This window comes from Dermacentor andersoni, chromosome 6 (genome assembly GCF_023375885.2).
Source record: "Dermacentor andersoni chromosome 6, qqDerAnde1_hic_scaffold, whole genome shotgun sequence".
In the NCBI taxonomy this organism is placed as follows: domain Eukaryota; kingdom Metazoa; phylum Arthropoda; class Arachnida; order Ixodida; family Ixodidae; genus Dermacentor; species Dermacentor andersoni.
The window spans coordinates 139,199,855-139,218,298 of record NC_092819.1 but is presented as its reverse complement, the minus strand read 5'-3'; the positions used below and the strand labels follow the sequence as shown (position 1 = coordinate 139,218,298).

The following is an 18,444-nucleotide window of genomic DNA, read 5'->3' as shown; positions in this document are numbered from 1 at the left end:
TGATATATAGCCTAACACCATCCAGTTGTAAAGATCATGACAGGAATACCAGGTAGAACGTAATAAATTACATGGGAGAGAAAGGAACACATGAGAAATAGGCACAACGCCTCACACAGTGTAATGATCGGAATACTATACGCGACATGTTGCTTATAGAATGGCCTTATATGTACATGCAATCAAAAATATTTAGGAGCGTGGATTGTAGTGGTGTCCATTTATGTATTTGGATAAATAACTTATATGATTCTATATTTGCAAATGTACAGCGCACATATATGCGCGTCACAATGCAGCATATAGCTGTTAACCTAACCTAATCAAATTTTATGACGAAAGCTGTCAACAGATACTAAAGTGGTAGTAACGCTTTGTAAATTAATTAACTGCACTAGTTACTACCTTATTGCTGCTTGTTTTCTAAGATTGTAGCTGGAACGGTAGAGCAAGATTTTGTCTCATCAACCTTGTCTTTTATATTCTCGGTTGTGATTGAACTGCGCACTTGTTCAAGCGCCTATTTTTCAATTTCTTTGTTTTATTGTTTGGGTGATGTATTAGGCAAGCAATTCTCGCAAGCGTCCCGCTCAGACGCCATTTCCCTATGTGAGGGTCCATGCCTGTTAAGTAAACGTGATGCAGAGCCCCTGTGCTTGCGCAGCACTGCTGATATCAGCAGGGCTCATACTGACCAGTTCGTCCTTTCAACTGATGACCTGGTATTAAAAAAAGGAACAAGTAAAATAATACAGCTTAGCTATACCAAAGCTTAGTTGGTGCTTAGCTACCGCCAAAGCAACCAACTAATATTTTAACGGAAGAGCGTTAAGGAGCTTGTGTCACAGAAAAGCGGGTGTTGTCGGCAGCGTTAGCAGTGAGCGATAAATCCCAGAAGGCACTTCATAAACAGAAAAAAATCTTGCAAGATGGGCTGGTGGGACTCGAACCAGGGTCTTCTGGAGTGTGAGACAGAGACGCTGCTACTCAGCCACTAGTTCGATCATTCAAAACGAAACAAAATCGCCTCTAGTGAATGCGGTGTTGCCTTAGAAACGTGCCGTAGAAAGTTATACTGCGGTGTATATCGGCAATTATGACCATGTAAATTACAGAAGTCCAAGTTTCAAGAGTAGCGAAGTACGTTTCCGCTACATTTCTTCTGCGCTATGCGCACACGCAGAGCCATCTTGCGGCAAACACAGAAGACCCCCTCCTCGCTATGTACGGCGCTGCCCCGACACGTGGCGCGCCACTCGGCCCCTATGATCTCGTCCGCCTTCATGGCGCGTCGCGGCCCGGCTGTTTGGCTCGCGTAGATCGCGACGTTTGGCTCGCGTAGATGGTTTGAGTAGTCGGTGCGAACTGGGTGCGATAACGCTATCGCGATCCACTCTTGAAGGCGAAGCTTAAGCGTCCTCCAATTTTTAAACAAAACGCAGCACGAGATTGGGCACTTAGTTAAACATGAAGCAACGCAGCTTTGCACAAGCCTATGGCTAGGGGTCACATAATATCATCGCCACGTTTACAACCGGCGGTTATTACAGTGTTTGTAGATGGCCTAGTCTTGCGCAGAGAATCGCTTCGTTCAGAACGAAAGGTCTACTCCTCGAGGTACAGCTCCCAAGGCCAATCACGGCGCGCGTGGACGCTAGCGCAGAAGTGGGAAGGTGTGATGTCCCGTCACGTGATCCACTGCAGAGGAGCGTCGCAGCTGGTTCGCTGGAGCCTCGCCGCTGTGTACCACGTGACTAGGCGAGGGTTTAGGAGCTGCTGTGGCTGCTGCGCCAGCTCTTGGTGGCTTGGTCGCTCAGTCTCGCCATGGATGAAGCACGCGCCCGTTTGCGCGCGTCAACTCTTTGCCGCAGGCGCCTAGCTGAGACTGAGCACCCTGGCGATACAGCTCGCCCTGAAGAAGCAAGAAAGAACCGTGTCTAACCATGCTTAACACAGCTTTCGCTCATCTAACTAGGTTTAAGTCACGTTGAATACCAGTCACTTTTTGATAACGCTTCACAACAGTACTCCCGGGATTTTATTAGTTCTTATAAATCGTGATAAAAAATATCAACCACGTCTTCATCTCAATCACAAGCCTTCTTTCGACCTTGTATACATTGAGGCAAAAACCGAATGCCACGCGCTCCTCACGGATCCACACTTTGTCATTGTAAGAAACACGTTAGAAAAAGCATTTGATAATTTTAAAGAAAAAGGGCTGTTTGAACGTATTGAATTTATTAAACTGTTACTCGTTGGCTTGCAAGCGCTGGTAAAGTTCAATAAGCCAGAAAACATAAGCTGCATGGTTACACGAACATAAGCTGTGTTAGTGGGCCTAAAGCATTGCACGTATTTCAACGATTGTTGGTTCGTCGAAATGTGAAGTCTGGCGTCGGCCACACCCAGGAAACAGGGGACGTACTCTCGGACGATAACTTTCATCAATGCTATCTCCTCGGTCATCAGGCGTGCGTTGATTGGCTGGTTGAGCAAAACCTGATGAGATTATTGGCTGGTTGAGCAGTACGTCAGGCGAAGGCGACAGTATCGTCGAAAGTGACCTTTCGAGAATACGTCCCCAGTTCGTTCGCTACAAGAGACTGTTTTTTTTAAGGAAATGGCACCTCATGATTTCGTGTGTATTCCAAACCGCACCATCGCCTCACCGAAAGTGCGTCAAGCTGCATGACACGCTTAACTTGCAGTTAGAGCAATCCTTTCGCAGCCGAACAGTCTTGAGTTAGAGTAGAGCCAACAACAAGTGCTCTTATTTTTTTCTAAGGCAAGAATTCTGTTGAAGTCGAAACATTGCGATGACCAGATTGTGATCTGAAATAAATGGATTCACCTTAGTCTAGTCCGAAAATGGGTGCGGGTACTATTAAGAGGAGAGTAAATATGAATGTACACTCTAAAAAAAAAAAGGTTTGTGTTAGTTACTGCTTAATTGTCACAATATTTACTACCTTGACATAAATGTAGTTGAAAGCATTTTTGACTAAACAAGGCAGTTGCTGTTACTAACGCTACCGTTACCAACTACAGTAACACCGAGGTAGTCAACAGTTTGACAGTAAGTGTTAACTATAATTTTCTTATATTCAAGAGCACTGGGGACAAAATGCCAAAAGCCAACCTGCGCATCCAGCCTATTGAGACGTGCTAGCTCCAGATTTGTCGATACCTAACTCGCAGCGAACCACGGTGACAAACCGAATGTGTGCTTATCACGTTTTTTATTAACGTGAGCAGGTTCGATAATGCCGCGAACGTTTGGTCGGTACGTATACACAAAGCTGCATTCGTAACAGCGCAAAATAAATAAGTAGTTACTTTGGCATATTTTATTGTTCTATTGCCTAATTCACTTTGTGTACTTGGGTGTTTCTGTTCGCTTACTTGTATGCGATTTCTAAGTCCAATCGTGCTTGGTTCGCCCGCAGGAGGTCGCCCGCGGAGGGCATACTGAAATGCACGAAGCCACTTTTTTACTTTGCGGCGTAGAAATAGGCTGGCTTGAGCCACTACGTTGGCTAAAATAGCAGCACATTCGCAGATATGTGGTGGAATCGGCGCGAGACATCACGGCAAGAATCAAAGACCAGTTCGTAAAGATGGCGCCGGCTAAGGTGGTGAACGAGGTGCGCACCCTGATGAACGCCACCAGGTTTCACTTCTACGGTACGTACTTACCGTTTGCGCACGGGTCACACAAGCAACCAGATATATCGGTTTACATATGGAATTGTTAGGTCATTACTACCACAAAAATGAAGCGCAAAGGAGGAGCGTTTGTTTTGTTTCATTGGACTATCTTTGCATTATTAAACTCAATGCTAGACGTACTAGTGAAACCGCAATAACTTTGAACCCTTTCCTGTCATGCTTTACTCCATACAAGTTCACTTTATGGAGTTCCACAATGTTTCAAAACGAGTGTGTGACGAAGACGCGTCTCGCTTTAGAGCCGCACCGCCAACGCGCGGGTCGGCTTTGCTCGCGCTGCTGGTTGCTGGCGTCTTTTCGAACGGTGAATGGGACTGCCTCGCCGTTCCATGTCGCTGTGCCCTTTGCATAAGGAGCCGCTAATAAACGTCTCCCCAATTGGTAGAAGTGCTGCGCTTCAAACCCCGTCGCTTGAAAGCGGTTAGCTGCGATGAAGAACGCTACCACCCACCATGACCGACAGCTCATCCTAAACGGCGCCTACGCCACACTCCGACACCTGCACCGGCGTTGCACGACAACGGGACTCCCAAGATTTTCATCGGTGCAGACGAAAAATTTGTGGAAGACTGGTTTACGTCATACGAAGGGGTGAGTGCGCACAAGGGGGATGAGCCAGCCAAGTTAACTAACGTCATCGTTTATCTGGCTGGCGTTGCCCAACTCTGGTTTCACAACAACTCAAGTGACGTACCCACATGGTAAGCCTTCAAGACAACCTTGACGGAAGTGTTCGGCCGAGCCACTGTTCGCAAGCTGCGCGCTGAATAACACTTGCGCGCCCAAGCACAGCAGACGGCTGAAAGATTCACGAGCTACATTGAAGACGTCGTGGACCTTTGTAAACGAGGCAATGCCGCCATACCCGAAGCTGAGAGAATGCACCACATGTTGAAAGGTCTTCCAGAGGCTCCAAGCCAGGAACCTTCGCACCGTTTCCGAAGTCGTCAGCCTATGCCATAGCTATGATGAGTTAAGGAAGCAACGCGCTTCGATTCGGCGTCATCCGCGAAGCGACGACTCGTTGGCGAGCCTTGACAGCATGTATGACCCATCCTCTTTCTTTCAACAGGTCAAGGACTTCATCCGTTAGGAAGTTGCCCGCCAACTTTCTTTAGTTCCCATCACTCAGGAGCCCACCTCCCCTCTTCCAAACTCGCAGCGCACACTCATTTCCGAAGAGGTCGCCCAAATTGTACCTTCTGCACACTACCAGTCACCTGCAGCCGCGAATCTCAACTCTGCGCTGGCAGTGAGGCCTGTCGCCGCCTCTCACCTATGCCCAGCCAGTCCTTCCTGTGGCCGCGCGTCTTACGTATGCGCAGGCAGTACGCAGGCCTTCGCTGGCGCCTTTCCCGACCCAGTCCCAACAGGTGCCACTGGAAGCCCATGCTGCATCTTGGACCGCGCCGAGAGCTAATCCTTTGAGGACGCCTGACAATCGTCCCATCTGGTATTTCTGCTGCACTCCCGGACAAACCGCCCGATATTGCCGCGGTAGCCTTCAAGCATTCGGCGACGTCTCTCGGCTGTTCAGTACATCAGCCAACCCTTCGCCAATTCGCCGCACCTTTCCCCCAACCGTGTGGGCCTGCTGACCTCCCAGAATTCCCGTTGGGTAGCTCGCCATCCCCTCGCCGACGCTCGCTCTCCCCAATGCGTCGGCGACCCGCACCATCCGACCAAGAAAACTGAATGTCGCAGTTCCAAGAGGCACGAACTGCGCCCCGTTCGAAATGTCTAAGCCCTCGCGCCTGTCCTGCCAACGTGGTCCAAATTCTGTAGAAGGTGTCCCTGCATTCGCTGTTGTGGATGTCGGTGCAGCCGTTTCTGTGATAGCCGCCAAACTATGCCGTTCACTGCGCACGGTGATCCCGCCGCTTTCTTGACTGTCGCTACGTACAGCAAGCGCGCAGCACGTCACTCCGCACGCAGCCTGTACTTTACGTGTGCTTTATCACGGCATTGTTTATATAATCGAGTGTATTCTTCCCGCCTGCTCGCACGACGTCATCCTTGGATGAGACTTCTTATCCCATCATAAAGCCGTAATCGACTGCGCACGCGCCGAAGTTTAACTTTCCCCTCTGTGTGACGCACCATTGCACTAAGTTCGTGATCGCCCTTCTAAACTGGCTGTGCGCGAATATACACTATTCCATCTGGCTCCTTCGCTCTCGTACCCGTCTCCTGCGATGTCTTCACTGATGCAACGGTTCTCTTCACGCCGTCCGACGTCTTCGTGAGCCGTAACGCTCTACCACTACCCTTCGCAACGCTTGACATCACCGGCAGCTGCAGCAACACATACATCTACAATCCACTCTGTGCGCCCATTACTTTGCTCGTTGGTGAATGCCTTTGCTTCGTGGAACAACTCGACCCTTCGTCTTTGGTTGACGTCCCCAGAGACTCTTTTGATATAGACCGCGGCCAACCATCTGCCATTCGGTGGTTGAGGAGACGTCCAGGGATACGTTCTTTAGTGAGATCGCCAATACCCTACACCTGCCGAACGCGTCGACCTTCTTGATCTCCTGCACCACTTTAGAAGTTCGCTCGATGTTTCACAACGTCAGCAGCCCAGCTGAGGCTGTGAAGTTTCACAGCCTCAGTTGGGCCGTAGATCGAAAGTGCAGCACTACATTGACACCAGTTCGCGTCAGCCGTTACGTCAACGACCACACCACGTTTCTGCCGAAGAGCGTCGTGTCATTACCGCCAAAGTCGAGGATATGCACCACCGTGACGTTATTCAACCTTCGCACACTCCCTGGGCATCTCCTGTCATTGTCGTCCGCAAGAAGGACGGGTGTATTCGCATTTGCGTCGACTACCATCGGTTCAATAAGGTAACGGGCAAAGACGTCTATCTTTTGCCTCGCATCGTCGACGCCCCTCGACAGTCTTCAGGGAGCAGAATTCTTCTCGTCCCTCAACTTGCGTTAAGTCTACTGGCAGGTCCCGATGGCCGCGGACGATTGAGAGAAAACCGCATTCATTACACCTGCCGGCTTATATGAGTTTAACGTGATGCCTTCCGGGCTTTGTAACGCGCCTGCCACGTTTGAACGACTCATTGACAACACGCTGCGTGGCCTCAAGTGGTCTATGTGTCTGTGTTACCTCGATAATGTCGTGGTTTCCTCGCCTGAATTTCCGACTCACCTGCTCCACCTGAGACAGGTTTTAACCTGTCTAACAAACGCTGGCTTCCAACTCAACCTCGAGAAGTGACGCTACACTGCACGGGAGCTTACCATCTTAGGTCACGGTGAGTCCAAGCACGGCGTTCTACCCGATCCTACAAAACTTCGAACAGTAGCTGAGTTTCCGAAGCGTAAGACCATCAATGAAATTCCAAGTTTTGTGGACTTACGCATATATTTACGGCGCTTTGTTCGGAATTACGCATAGATCATGGCGCCATTGACTCAACTTCTACGCGGAGACGCCACCCTCTCCTCCTGGTCCCCTGCATGTGACTCCGCCTTTGCTACCGCAGTCGACCCGTGGATCGCTTCTCTTTTCGACGATCTGTCTGAATCGTCGACCATCCCTGTATCCCGAACCCTCCGACGCCAAGCAGTTCATTTTGCCATTCGTGACCAGCTGCTCCACCGACGCATTTACGCTTCTGAAGGCCGTAGGTGGCTTCCAAATATGGGCCTCTTTCCACAACGATCCGCAGTTGCGGCCACGCCGAAGTTTTCAAGACGAACGAACGAATTCGCGACCGCTACTACTGGCGCAGCATGTACAATTTTGTACAGAAGTTTGTTCGGTGCTGTCTTGACTGTCAACGCCGACAATCACCGCCTTTACGCCTGTCTTGAGCCTTGCAGGCGCTCCGTTGCCTTGCCAATCCCTTCGATCGCGTCGGCATTGACCTATGCGGCCCGCTTTCAGGGACACCAGACGGCAATTGGTGGATTGTAGTTGATGCTGACCATATTTCACGCTGCACCGAAACTGCTGCTTTACCAAGTGCTACAGCGCGGGATGCAGTCTCTTTCGTCCTACATCGCTTCGTCTTTGGGCATGGTGCACCTCGAGAACTCCTCAGCGATCGAAGTCACACCTTCCTCTACGAAGTCGTCGAAGGTTTGCTTTCGGATTGCCACATTATTCATCGGATAAGCACGGCATACCATACCCAAACTAACGGGCTCACATAGCGATTTAACCGCACACTTGGTAACATGCTCTCGATGTACGTGGCATCTGATCATCGCAACTGGGACCACATCCTTCCATTCATAGCGTTCGCGTACAACAGCGCGATCCAGGTCACTACTGGAATTTTCCCTTTCTTCCTTTCTTCCTCCTGTATTGCCGCGAGCCTACTCATACCATCTACACGCTCCTTCCTTACCGTCCTGACGTCTCCGAGTGTCTATGTCCGTCATCGGCAGACAAGCCGGAGAATGCCGCCAGCTAGCGCGCACCTTTAGGGCAGAGCAACCGAAGCACCAGAAAGAAAACCACTCCGACTCGCTTGCAAACACCACCTACGCTCCAGGATCGCTTGTGTGGCTATCTGCCCTTTTTCAAACGCCGAGGCTTTCCTCGAAACTCGTCCTAAATTCGAAGGGCCTTAGCGAGTCTTTTAGTGAACATCCCCAGTGAATTTTCTCATTGAGCAACTGTCACCACCTGACACGTTGCGCCAGCATGGACGCGACATTGTCCACGTATCGCATCTCAAGCCCTACCACGACCCTCGGCTCCCGATGCTTAAGTCGCCAGGATGGCTCTTTTTGTCCTGGGGGAGATTGTGAAGAAGAAAACGCAGCTCCCTCTACAGCCGCATCGCCAACGCGCTGCTCGGCGCTGCTCGGCGTTGCTCGCACTACTGGTTGCTGGCGTCTTTTTTTGCGGTGCTTCGGGCTGCCTCGCCGTTCTCTGTTGCTGTGCCCTTTGCATAAGGAGCCGCTAATAAACCTCTTCTCAAGTGATACAAAAGTAGCCGCATAAGGTTGCTTCCGCCTTGTGTGTGAATTCACCTCACAGCCTATTGCGCTGTGAGATGAATCGAACTGTCTGCTACGTAGGTGTACTTTCGACTCAGAAGTTTTGTATTTCCTGCAATGAAGGGCGCGAAATTATGAAATAGCACAGCGAGGTGAGCAAACACCGTTTTATGTAAGTTCACTGTGCGCATGCATATATACTAAATAAATGCGTGGTGTTTGGCTCAGAATATACTCTAATTAGTTCCCGATGTTCTCTTTCGAACCTCATTATTATCACACACAAAAAGTTTGGCTTCGCCGTTGGCTACAAGCAGCCAGCGCCAGAGTGATCGAGAGGCAGCCAGCTTCCATTCCTTCCTGAACCGAGTAGTATCCGTCTATAAAAAAATCAATCTTGTTCGGCATAAAATCGCACGCTTAATGCGCACCTGTAGCTTTAACATGGCGAGTATTTCTGTTCTTGTGTTTTCTTGGCGTCGTGCAAAAGGCGTAGTGGACACAGTTAGAAAACTTTTCATCATTAGCGAATGGCTAATGGCATCCGCCATGGTTGCTCAGTGGCTATGGTGTTAGGCTGGTGAGCACGAGGTCGCGGGATCGAATCCCGGCCACGGCGGCCGATTTCGATGGAGGCAAAATGCGAAAACACCCGTGTACTTAGATTTAGGTGCCTGTTAAAGAAACCAAGGTAGTCAAAATTTCCGGAGTCCTCCACTACGGCGTGCCTCATAATCAGAAAGTGGTTTTGGCACGCAAAACTCCATAATTTAATTTTTTTAACGGCTAATGGCGACAAAAGGCGAAGAATTGGAATGAATTGTTTCTCTGATTTCTTTGGCCGAAATATGCATAATTAGTGCGTAAACGTCTTTCTGGGATGTAGACTTTTCACCGTTTTTCTTTCTTTTTTTTTTCTGACGTCGCGCGAAAAACATGTGAAGTGAGCGAATCTCGGCCCATGGCGGAAACTGAAGAGAGACAGATTCAAATACCTTTGTGTTACAGCACTCAAGATTGCGCTTTGATAGTTATAACCATGGTGTCAAAAAAAAAAAAAAAGAAATTACCGGTTTGGGTCGCGTTCGAGTTCAACGGACTCCTACTTGGTTCCGCTTCCATTAAAGTTCAGAGAAATCAAAACATTATTGCGGTACGCGAATCGGTTCCCAACAGTAAGCCGCTTGACAAACCGTTCCAGTGCAGTCTATCTTATCCTACCCCATGGCGATGCGCCCCATTGTACCCTCGACTTTTCCGCATGGCGCATGCAGAAGTTTCATCAAGACGAAGCTGAAATTTACAAATCAATTACACAGATACGTGCTAATTGTTTATATGTAGGTTCTACGTCTAAGTAAGGTGTCCATAGCTTGCGCATTTGTTGCTTTGACAACAGCAGGGTCAGTCAATTTTAGTTTAGCTTGAAGTTTTTACTGCAGGAATGGTTGTGAGCGAACTGTGGCAAGTGACTCGTAGTCTGAACAAATCAAATCGTATTACACTAATTACAACTTCAAAATTCAAGTCTGTAGCAAACAATGAAGCCAGCATTTGTCCATGAGCTCAGTTTGCTGCCTTTTCACAAGCGGAGGGGATATTGATGCTTGTGAGCGATGAACAAGGACGGTTTGTGTTGAACCATACGTCGATCTTTCTTGTGCACCTGCGTATGGCTCGTATTGTTGCGCTGGGTAAGAGCAGATAAAGAAGTTAAAAGCACGCACATTGCGCTACGAGAATAAATTCTGCAACTCTAAGAGCATTGTACTTTCTTGAATAAGCAACAAACGCGCGTTGCACAAGGAGACGTTGTAAAAACAGATTTCGCGTGCCGTTTTACAGCCGCAGTTGCTGCTCACAGTGAAGGTGACGGCATTCGTTAGCGATTGCAGTGTTACGGTTAAACAATAGCTCATGCAGCTGCATTCTCTGATATACCTCATCGTGAACGTCGTCTTTTCCTGCCTGCCTGATCTAGTTTCGCTGTATATCTTTAGCTACAAGGTGACCTACCAGTGTAACGAATTAGGGGCGTAACGAGAAATACTGATTGGATGGAACCCCTGTAACAACTTTTCTGCCGCGGAGCACAACTGGCATGGCCGACTTCAGACGTGCAAGCTTCTCTGCCGAGTTCGCCGAAGTTAACAGGCCACACCCATTGCCTATCCTAATTGTGGCAGAAAACGCTACTCGTGAGGGGTAACATTCTGCTAGTAGGGTAAGCATACGGTAGAAGTAGTTATTCGAACAATCGTGCTACCTATTGAGCCTCTGCTGTCACTTTATAGGCTTGAACAGTTTTGTGCCGAGCCAGTAACCGTTATTTTTTTCGGCTCGGGCGCGGCTTGGGTTAGGTACGTTCCCAAAAAGATCGGTTCGGGTTCGGGTTCAGTTCCGCCCAAGATTACGGTCCTGGTGCGGATTTCGGTTCATATTCTGTTCGACACTTTGGCTAAAAGAATCTCCATACTCCTTTTTTGTGCAAAACAGTGTTGCTCGTATAATAAAGCTCTAGCTGTTTTTTTGCAATATGATAGGGAATAAAAGAAACACTGGATTTTGTATTCAAGCTTTAGCTCCGGAGTCGGTCTGCCACTAGGGCTCAGTGGTTGTTGCTGCCACTATTGAGCGCACAGTCGACGTTTGAATTTCCGACCCCTGTGGCCGAATTTTGATGAAATAAGGTGTAACAGCGTTTGCGTAATTGGAATTTGTTCCAACAAATTGCACCAGGCGGTAATAATTAAGCCGGAGCCTGCGACTACGCAGTTTTTCATTAGTAATTGCATCGTAAGAACGCTAAACCCATGAACCGAATCTTTATTCACAACATGAGGATTTTGGAGGGCGTGGACGACAAAACGCCAGCATGAACGCTTGACTATAGGGCCCATTACTTCTACAAACTTGTACAAACACTCTGTCTTTATTGCATACAAGAAATAGCCGTGCAAAAAAAGGCACAACAGGCAAGCATACTATATAAATTGCACAAAAGAAAGAATAAATACTGCTGAGCCAACTGACAATTATTCATTAGAATGAAAACATGCATTAGCAACTAATACGTAATTTGCAAAAAGACAGCTTACAATACCACAGAATGCTCTCTCTGAAACCGCTATACGCATTATTCAACGAATTCAGGATGTTTTATCGCATAATCTGGTAAGCGTACAGTGTTATCGCTTGTATTAGCATCCACTAATGAGCAGTGAGTGCACTACGAGGTTGTTGTTTGGGTTTTCAGCTGGAAAAATGCATTGTAAATAAGTTCAGCAGATTTTAATTTTAGCCTAGAAGCAGAATAGTGTGGCACAATTCTAGCATCGCCACATCACAAAGTGCCCTCAGAAAGTCCTGAGTAAGGGTGTAATAACGTTGTTTGTAATAGCACGTTTTTCACACACACACACAAGGAATATCGACAAGCAAACATTGTCGTGGTTTATGCCAGTGATTAGTAATGAAGGAAAGCACAGTATCGTAAAGATATGCTTCATTTACTGCGGCATAAATCGAAATTTTGACACAATGGCAAATAACTCTGAGAGGCTACCAACCACCAAGTCTACATGTGCATTCCAGGAAAAGCGCTATTGGAATATTGCCTGCAAAGATGTTACTGTGGAAGCTGTCTGAATCGCTGACAAAGCAATCATTAGATGACGATCGCGGGTATTTTTAGGTCTGTTGCGGGATCCCAAAAAGCCCAACAAATAAGTATCGATTAGCTCCATAGTTTTCAAAAGACTGCAGAAAGAGAAACGGCGAAACGCGTCCCTGTAAACAGCATACTTTTAATGCAAAGGCCAGGTCTGACCACACTGTAGTCGGCAACAATCTGCCGTTCTGTTTGACGCTTTCACGCTCCTCTTACCGGTGCATCGTCACGTTGCAGCGGACCCCGGCAGCGAGACTTACTCGCAGGCGGCCAAGATCGACACGCCGTACACGCCGGATAACTTTCTGCGCAACCTGGTGCTCTACGCGCGTAGCCCGATCACCGACCGCGCAGTGTGGACGCCGTTCCAGCACGGCGACGCGTTGGAGGGCACGGTGCGCGTGGTGCACCACAAGCAGCTGCACGTGGTCATGGCGCCCATGTACCTGATGGAGGACTTCTTCTACGGGGACGCCTTGGAGTCGAGCCTGAACGTGGCTACGCTCGGCGCGCACGTGGCCGATGCGCTCCTGAACGCGGTGGACAGCACCGACGTGCGCGGAGCTCGTCAGTGGAAGGGAAAGGTGACGAGACGCTGTTTGTGCCTTTACCTTTGTGAGATAACTTCGTCTTGTTAATCCAGTAAAACCTGGGCTACGTAGTACTGAAGGCTGTGAGACAATGCAAAGCATAACTCGGGGGCTAGATTCAATTTTGAGCACACCACGAAAAAATGAATAAACAAAGAAGCAAGCAAACAAACAGTAGCTTTGTCACTGGAACCATTTCTGGTTACCTTTAGTTTGGAGTGGCACGTTTAACGTAAAATTGACTGGCTTGCTAAAAAAGTGCCTGATGGTTATGCCGTGAGTAAGCTAAGTACCTTTATGTTCCCACTAATTATAGGTGGTCCCTCTGGCAGTCTCTCACTCTGGGAAAAAAATTCAATTATGGGGTTTTACGTGCGAAAACCACTTTCCGATTATGAGGCACGCCTTAGTGGAGGAATCCGGAAATTTCGACCACCTGGGGTTCTTTAACATGCACCTAAATTTAAGTACACGTGTGTTTTCGCATTTCGCCCCCATCGAAATGCGGCCGCCGTGGCCGGGATTCGATCCCGCGACCTCGTGCTCAGCAGCCCAACACCATAGCCACTGAGCAACCACGGCGGGTGCTCTGGGAGGTGATGATGCTGCATATAATATGTAAGCCCATTTTTTCTACATGCAATATCAAACAATAAACTTGAATTCACCACACAATAAAAGATGGAACGATCGTAAAGCTGACGTGTGCGCTTATATAGCCAGGTATCATTGCTGATGACAGGCGTTGTTTTTTACACAATTACGCAGTAATAGAGTGAACGACGCCTAAATATCCAGAGTGCCAGAAGCTTTAGCCTTCAAGTGCTTCATTAGTTCTTTTTTTTTTTTTTAGTTTCCTTCGTGCCTTGGGTGTGCCGTGTCTGCTCAGTCGGTTTTTCGCCGATTTAGGTGGACCGATCATGCAGAGGCTGCAAAGCTAAACTGGGGGCAATTGATGAAATGATGCGTTGACAACTAGGCCAATGCCGGAGACAATACATAGCGTAGTATACTGGGCCTGTCCCAGAGACTATATAATAATGCTAAACAGGGTCATTTGCGGAGAGGGTGTAATCAATAGTGCGCCGTTCCTGGAGGCTATCATCAAAATCAGTGGCTTTGTGGACCGATTTTTACGTCAGTGCACCGTCACGTGCTTTCTCAGTGGCTTTAATGGGCGTTGAAGCGTAAGCCATGTCGTACAGGCAGTGCAAGTCTCATAAGCGTGATGGCATTGCACACACTACAAGGTGTGGCATGCGAAATCGTTTTCACTGCCGATTCTTTCGGGTAGTGCGGATGTGGCTCACCGTCTGTAGTATCGGGGGATCTCCCATACGGCTGCGTCAAGGAGAGGGAACGCGCGAAGGACATTTGCTTGACAAACGATATTTACTGTCGATAGTGTAATTCCCGCCGTATATACTCAATAGTAAATTATGGGTTTTTACGTGCCAAAACCACTTTCTGATTATGAGCCACGCCGTAGTGGGGGACTCCGGAAATTTCGACCACTTGGGGTTCTTTAACGTGCAGCTAAAGCTAAGTACACGGGTGTTTTCGCATTTCGCCCCCATCGAAATGCGGCCGCCGTGGCCGGGATACGATCCCGCGACCTCGTGCTCAGCAGCCTAACACCATAGCCATTGAGCAACCACGACGGTCACATACTCAATAGTAGGCCACGGAGGTGCGCCTGTGTGGCTGCTATATCTAATTTATCAGGGCTTCTTCAAGGGCGTTAAAGCGTTAAATGTGCATCACTGTGCTTCTTATAAGTCTCCGTACACGCATTTCGACTAGGAAATGCTTCCTGAACCACTCGCGAAACGTCGCCTTACTCTGCAAGTCACAGTTGCATTCATGTCCCATACCACGAGGCCTCGTGAACTCGTGTTTTTATTTAAACAGGCGATGCTAGACAATTTACATAACTTGTAAAAGAGATTCAATTGCATTTAACCCGCCTGAATTTAGATAGCTTTTAATTCCAGTAATTCCAAAAACGTTTCGTTCAGCGTAGATTCTATTAAGAACATTGGATCTGCCGTATAGATACATATTTAATTTCATTTGAAAGCAAACCGGCTGTATCAGCAGCGAATATACAGGTTGACCCAGCGAACGTAGTAAGTTCTTAAAAATAAAATATACTAAATACGACGACGCACCCAACGTTGTTCTTTCAGCAGTGAGGCAGCGTATCAGGTGGGATCTTTTTCATTGTTGAACAATCGATATTTAGGTGAGAAGAAATACCGAACTTTTTAAATACCGAATCAAGAGCGCGAGTTGGGACAGAAAAGTAGTAATTGTGCTTTAAAACACCCGATTCAGTTGTTTTCAGTGTGATGTGTCCAGCGTAATTATCCTTTCCGCGTAATTAAGGGAACCCACGAAATATGAAAAAAGCCCCACAATTCGGCGTCCGCGCGCCGCGAAACCAGCGGTGCCCGGCGTTACTCGGAAGAGTGAACTCAGCCCAGTGCCATTGTCTTCCCCCTCAATGGCGCTGCGCACAGGATTGGCTACGCGCTTCACGCGGAAAAGGTGACCAACGCCAAGACCGATGGCTCGCCACTTGCACGTGGCCGCCGAGCCAGGCACAGAGGAGAGTGAATTCTTCCCAGTAAGGCCTTGGACCGCTGGTGTAGCGGCGTGTGCACGCGTAATGGTGCGGCTATATTTTGTTATATTTCGCGAGTCTTGTTTATAAGGCGAGAAAAGTTATTACGCGAGACATGGCACACTGAAAACAACTGAGTCGGGTGCTTTAGAACACAATATTACATTTCTATCAAATTTCGCACCCTGAATTCAATAATATATAGGTTTGTTGACTAATCTAAACCAATTATCGATGGTTCCGTTATGAAAGAAATCCTGTGCGTCACTACTAAAAAAATACCATAGGTTGAGTATTCGCATGTTCTATATCTTTAAGAGCACTGGTAACGTTAGGTGGGATACCCTGTATATCTTCAATGCTGCCTCGGCCTAAACATCGTTTAGAGAGGATGTGCTCCTGCGGTACCGGCGCCATGATTTCAGTAGTCCTCACACCGATGCTATTAAATCGGTCGGCTTCAAGTCAATATTGAGTAGCCATTCAGCCCTGTGCTAACATTAAATGAATAAAGTGCCCACGTATGTCGTATGGGAAGCGAACCCAACCAAAAGACTGTTGCCTGTTTGTGTTCCTTCGTGAACCATTTAAATGTCGCTATCACCCGCAGTTCTAAGGAGCCCTCGACAGTGCTGGAACATTCTTCGAATCGAGACTGTAATGGAAAGCATAGCCACTGCGCAAACATTATTTCGCCTGCGAAACACCGTGGACAAGACGATGGAACGAAAGCCAGCTTTATCCTAATTCTGGACTCAGCAACTCACAATGGCTAAAAATGCCATTTATGATGTGCTAATCCGTAAAATGGAAATACAAGTTGTTTAGAAAGATTGTTGTAACTGGAGCCACGTCCCCATACTACCCCATACCCCATAAAAAGAGCAAGGCTCTTTTTATCTTCCTTCAAACCTTTTCCTTTCTTTTTTTTGGAAAAGCTTAGAAAATTTATTGGAATAACTTCACTACAAATTAACTGTCTTAAGTGTAGGACGTCGTTTGCAAACACAAAAAGCAAATCAATTCATTTAGTAATTAAGCTAATGGCAATAAATTATTTCTCAGTTACAAGCTTACGGCATACGTCGATATTAGAAACTTGAAGGCTATCGTGAAAGAACCCTAGTTCCGTGTTTCTGCATTTAAAAACAGCCAGAAGGACCGACATAACTGGCGTAAGAAAATTCTTTCGATTTTGTCATACGAAACTTCGCCATACCGCGAGATAAAGCGGTTGGTCTGACCCCTCCCGCTGCTGGAGTGATTGTGGGTTAAATTGGGGGTCGCGCATAGCCTCATATGCGTCACACTTTTACGTCATAAAAAGAGCTTGAAGAGGGAGTCCAATACTTTTACGCAACCTATTTCACTGTAAGGGATCGTCTTAAAATGTAGACACTAGCACTTGCAAATATCCGTCATGCCGGCTATCCTGCTTAACCGGAGGAAAGTGAATACGGTCTCAAAAACCGGTTATCCGGTTATACCGATTTCAAGAAACGAATATTCGGGATATTCGGTTTAAATAACCGGTAAGCCCGATATTCGAATATTGGGACTCGAATATTTGGTGTCACTACCAGCTTTTCAAATTTTCGGTTCTAGTGCGTGTATAAATATTACAAATATGTTACAAATGTATTACACATATAAGAATACAAGAGAGAAATAGGTTTTTTTGGCACAAGCAGAGAATAACAAGTATCCGGCTATCCGAATATCCGGATATTATTAACCGAATAACCAATCACTCCGGTTATGCGTTTTTTAAATTCCAATACCCGGTGAATTAAATAACCGGTTTTTCCGCAAAACCGGTTTGATGCGTCTGGACTCGTAGAAATACAGAACAAGAACATTATGACGATTCCGTTCAACTTGGAAGTAGAAACACATGCCAGATGGTTTGTAACCAAGAAGACAATTACTGTATGCAGTTTAATTAGTAAATGGATTGCTTTGATTTTTTCAAATATTTTATGTCTGACAGTGCACATCATCTGCAATGCCGCAATTCCAACTTAATGACCGCCCATTTAGTGGTGCAATTAGAGTAAATTGTTTGTCGTATTTTAAGTTGTCCGAATTTAAAAAACGCACACACAGACACTGCATTACATTGGGCGGTGTATTTTGCCGGCAACACACATCTAAAACCTCACTTGAAGGATTAAATTTCGGATCCTTGCACTGCCAACTGCAGGTGGAAGCCTGCCACCGATCCAACGCCAAGCTTTTTGGCTGGGAGAGCGGAGCGGACGGTGAAGACGACTTCGACTACGGCGCTGCGATGCGTCTGGCCGTCGCTTACAGGGCCGGCTTGGAGAACGACCAAACTTACGGCGAACGCAGCCGCTTCTTCTTCCAAAGATTCGCGTTGACCCACTGCGCCACCAATGCTTCGGCCGCGAGGAGGCTGAGCATTGAATACGCTGTGCGCTACATGCCGGAGTTTGCCAAGACGTTCAGGTGCAAGCCGAGTGGCCTCACGCCGTGCAACATGTGAATCGGCTGCACGTTATTTATGGGGAAATGAACTAGCGTATCGCGATTTCACCACAGATGCCTGGTGTGTAGCTTTCTCGCCACTATTTTTGAATGGAAAACGTTCGTCGTAATGCGATTCTTTCAGTGAACCGTGGTTTTTAAGGGGGAAATTACGATGGTACATTTCACGTTATTGTTTATTTAATTTCCCTATTTATTTATTTTACGGAGGTGATTGCATGACGCTCACAGCTTTCATCATATTCGTGACAATACTTCCGCGAGAAAATTGGGGTTAAAGGCCTGACGAGACCTCGTTCCCGTGCATTGTGAACAGCAGCTAACAGCGGGGAAGAACCTGTATCA

At 47.5% G+C, this 18,444-nt stretch overlaps 1 protein-coding gene across 1 annotated transcript; it reads left to right on the top strand.

Moving 5' to 3' along the window:
• The first annotated feature begins 3,567 nt into the window (after positions 1-3,567).
• Positions 3,568-18,215, top strand: LOC129382645 (uncharacterized). Its single transcript, XM_055066765.1, has 3 exons — positions 3,568-3,687; positions 12,613-12,959; positions 17,795-18,215. Exons 1-3 carry the CDS (start codon positions 3,621-3,623, stop codon positions 18,095-18,097), a joined length of 717 nt encoding a protein of 238 aa, XP_054922740.1. The 5' UTR covers positions 3,568-3,620; the 3' UTR covers positions 18,098-18,215.
• Positions 18,216-18,444: the final 229 nt, after the last annotated feature.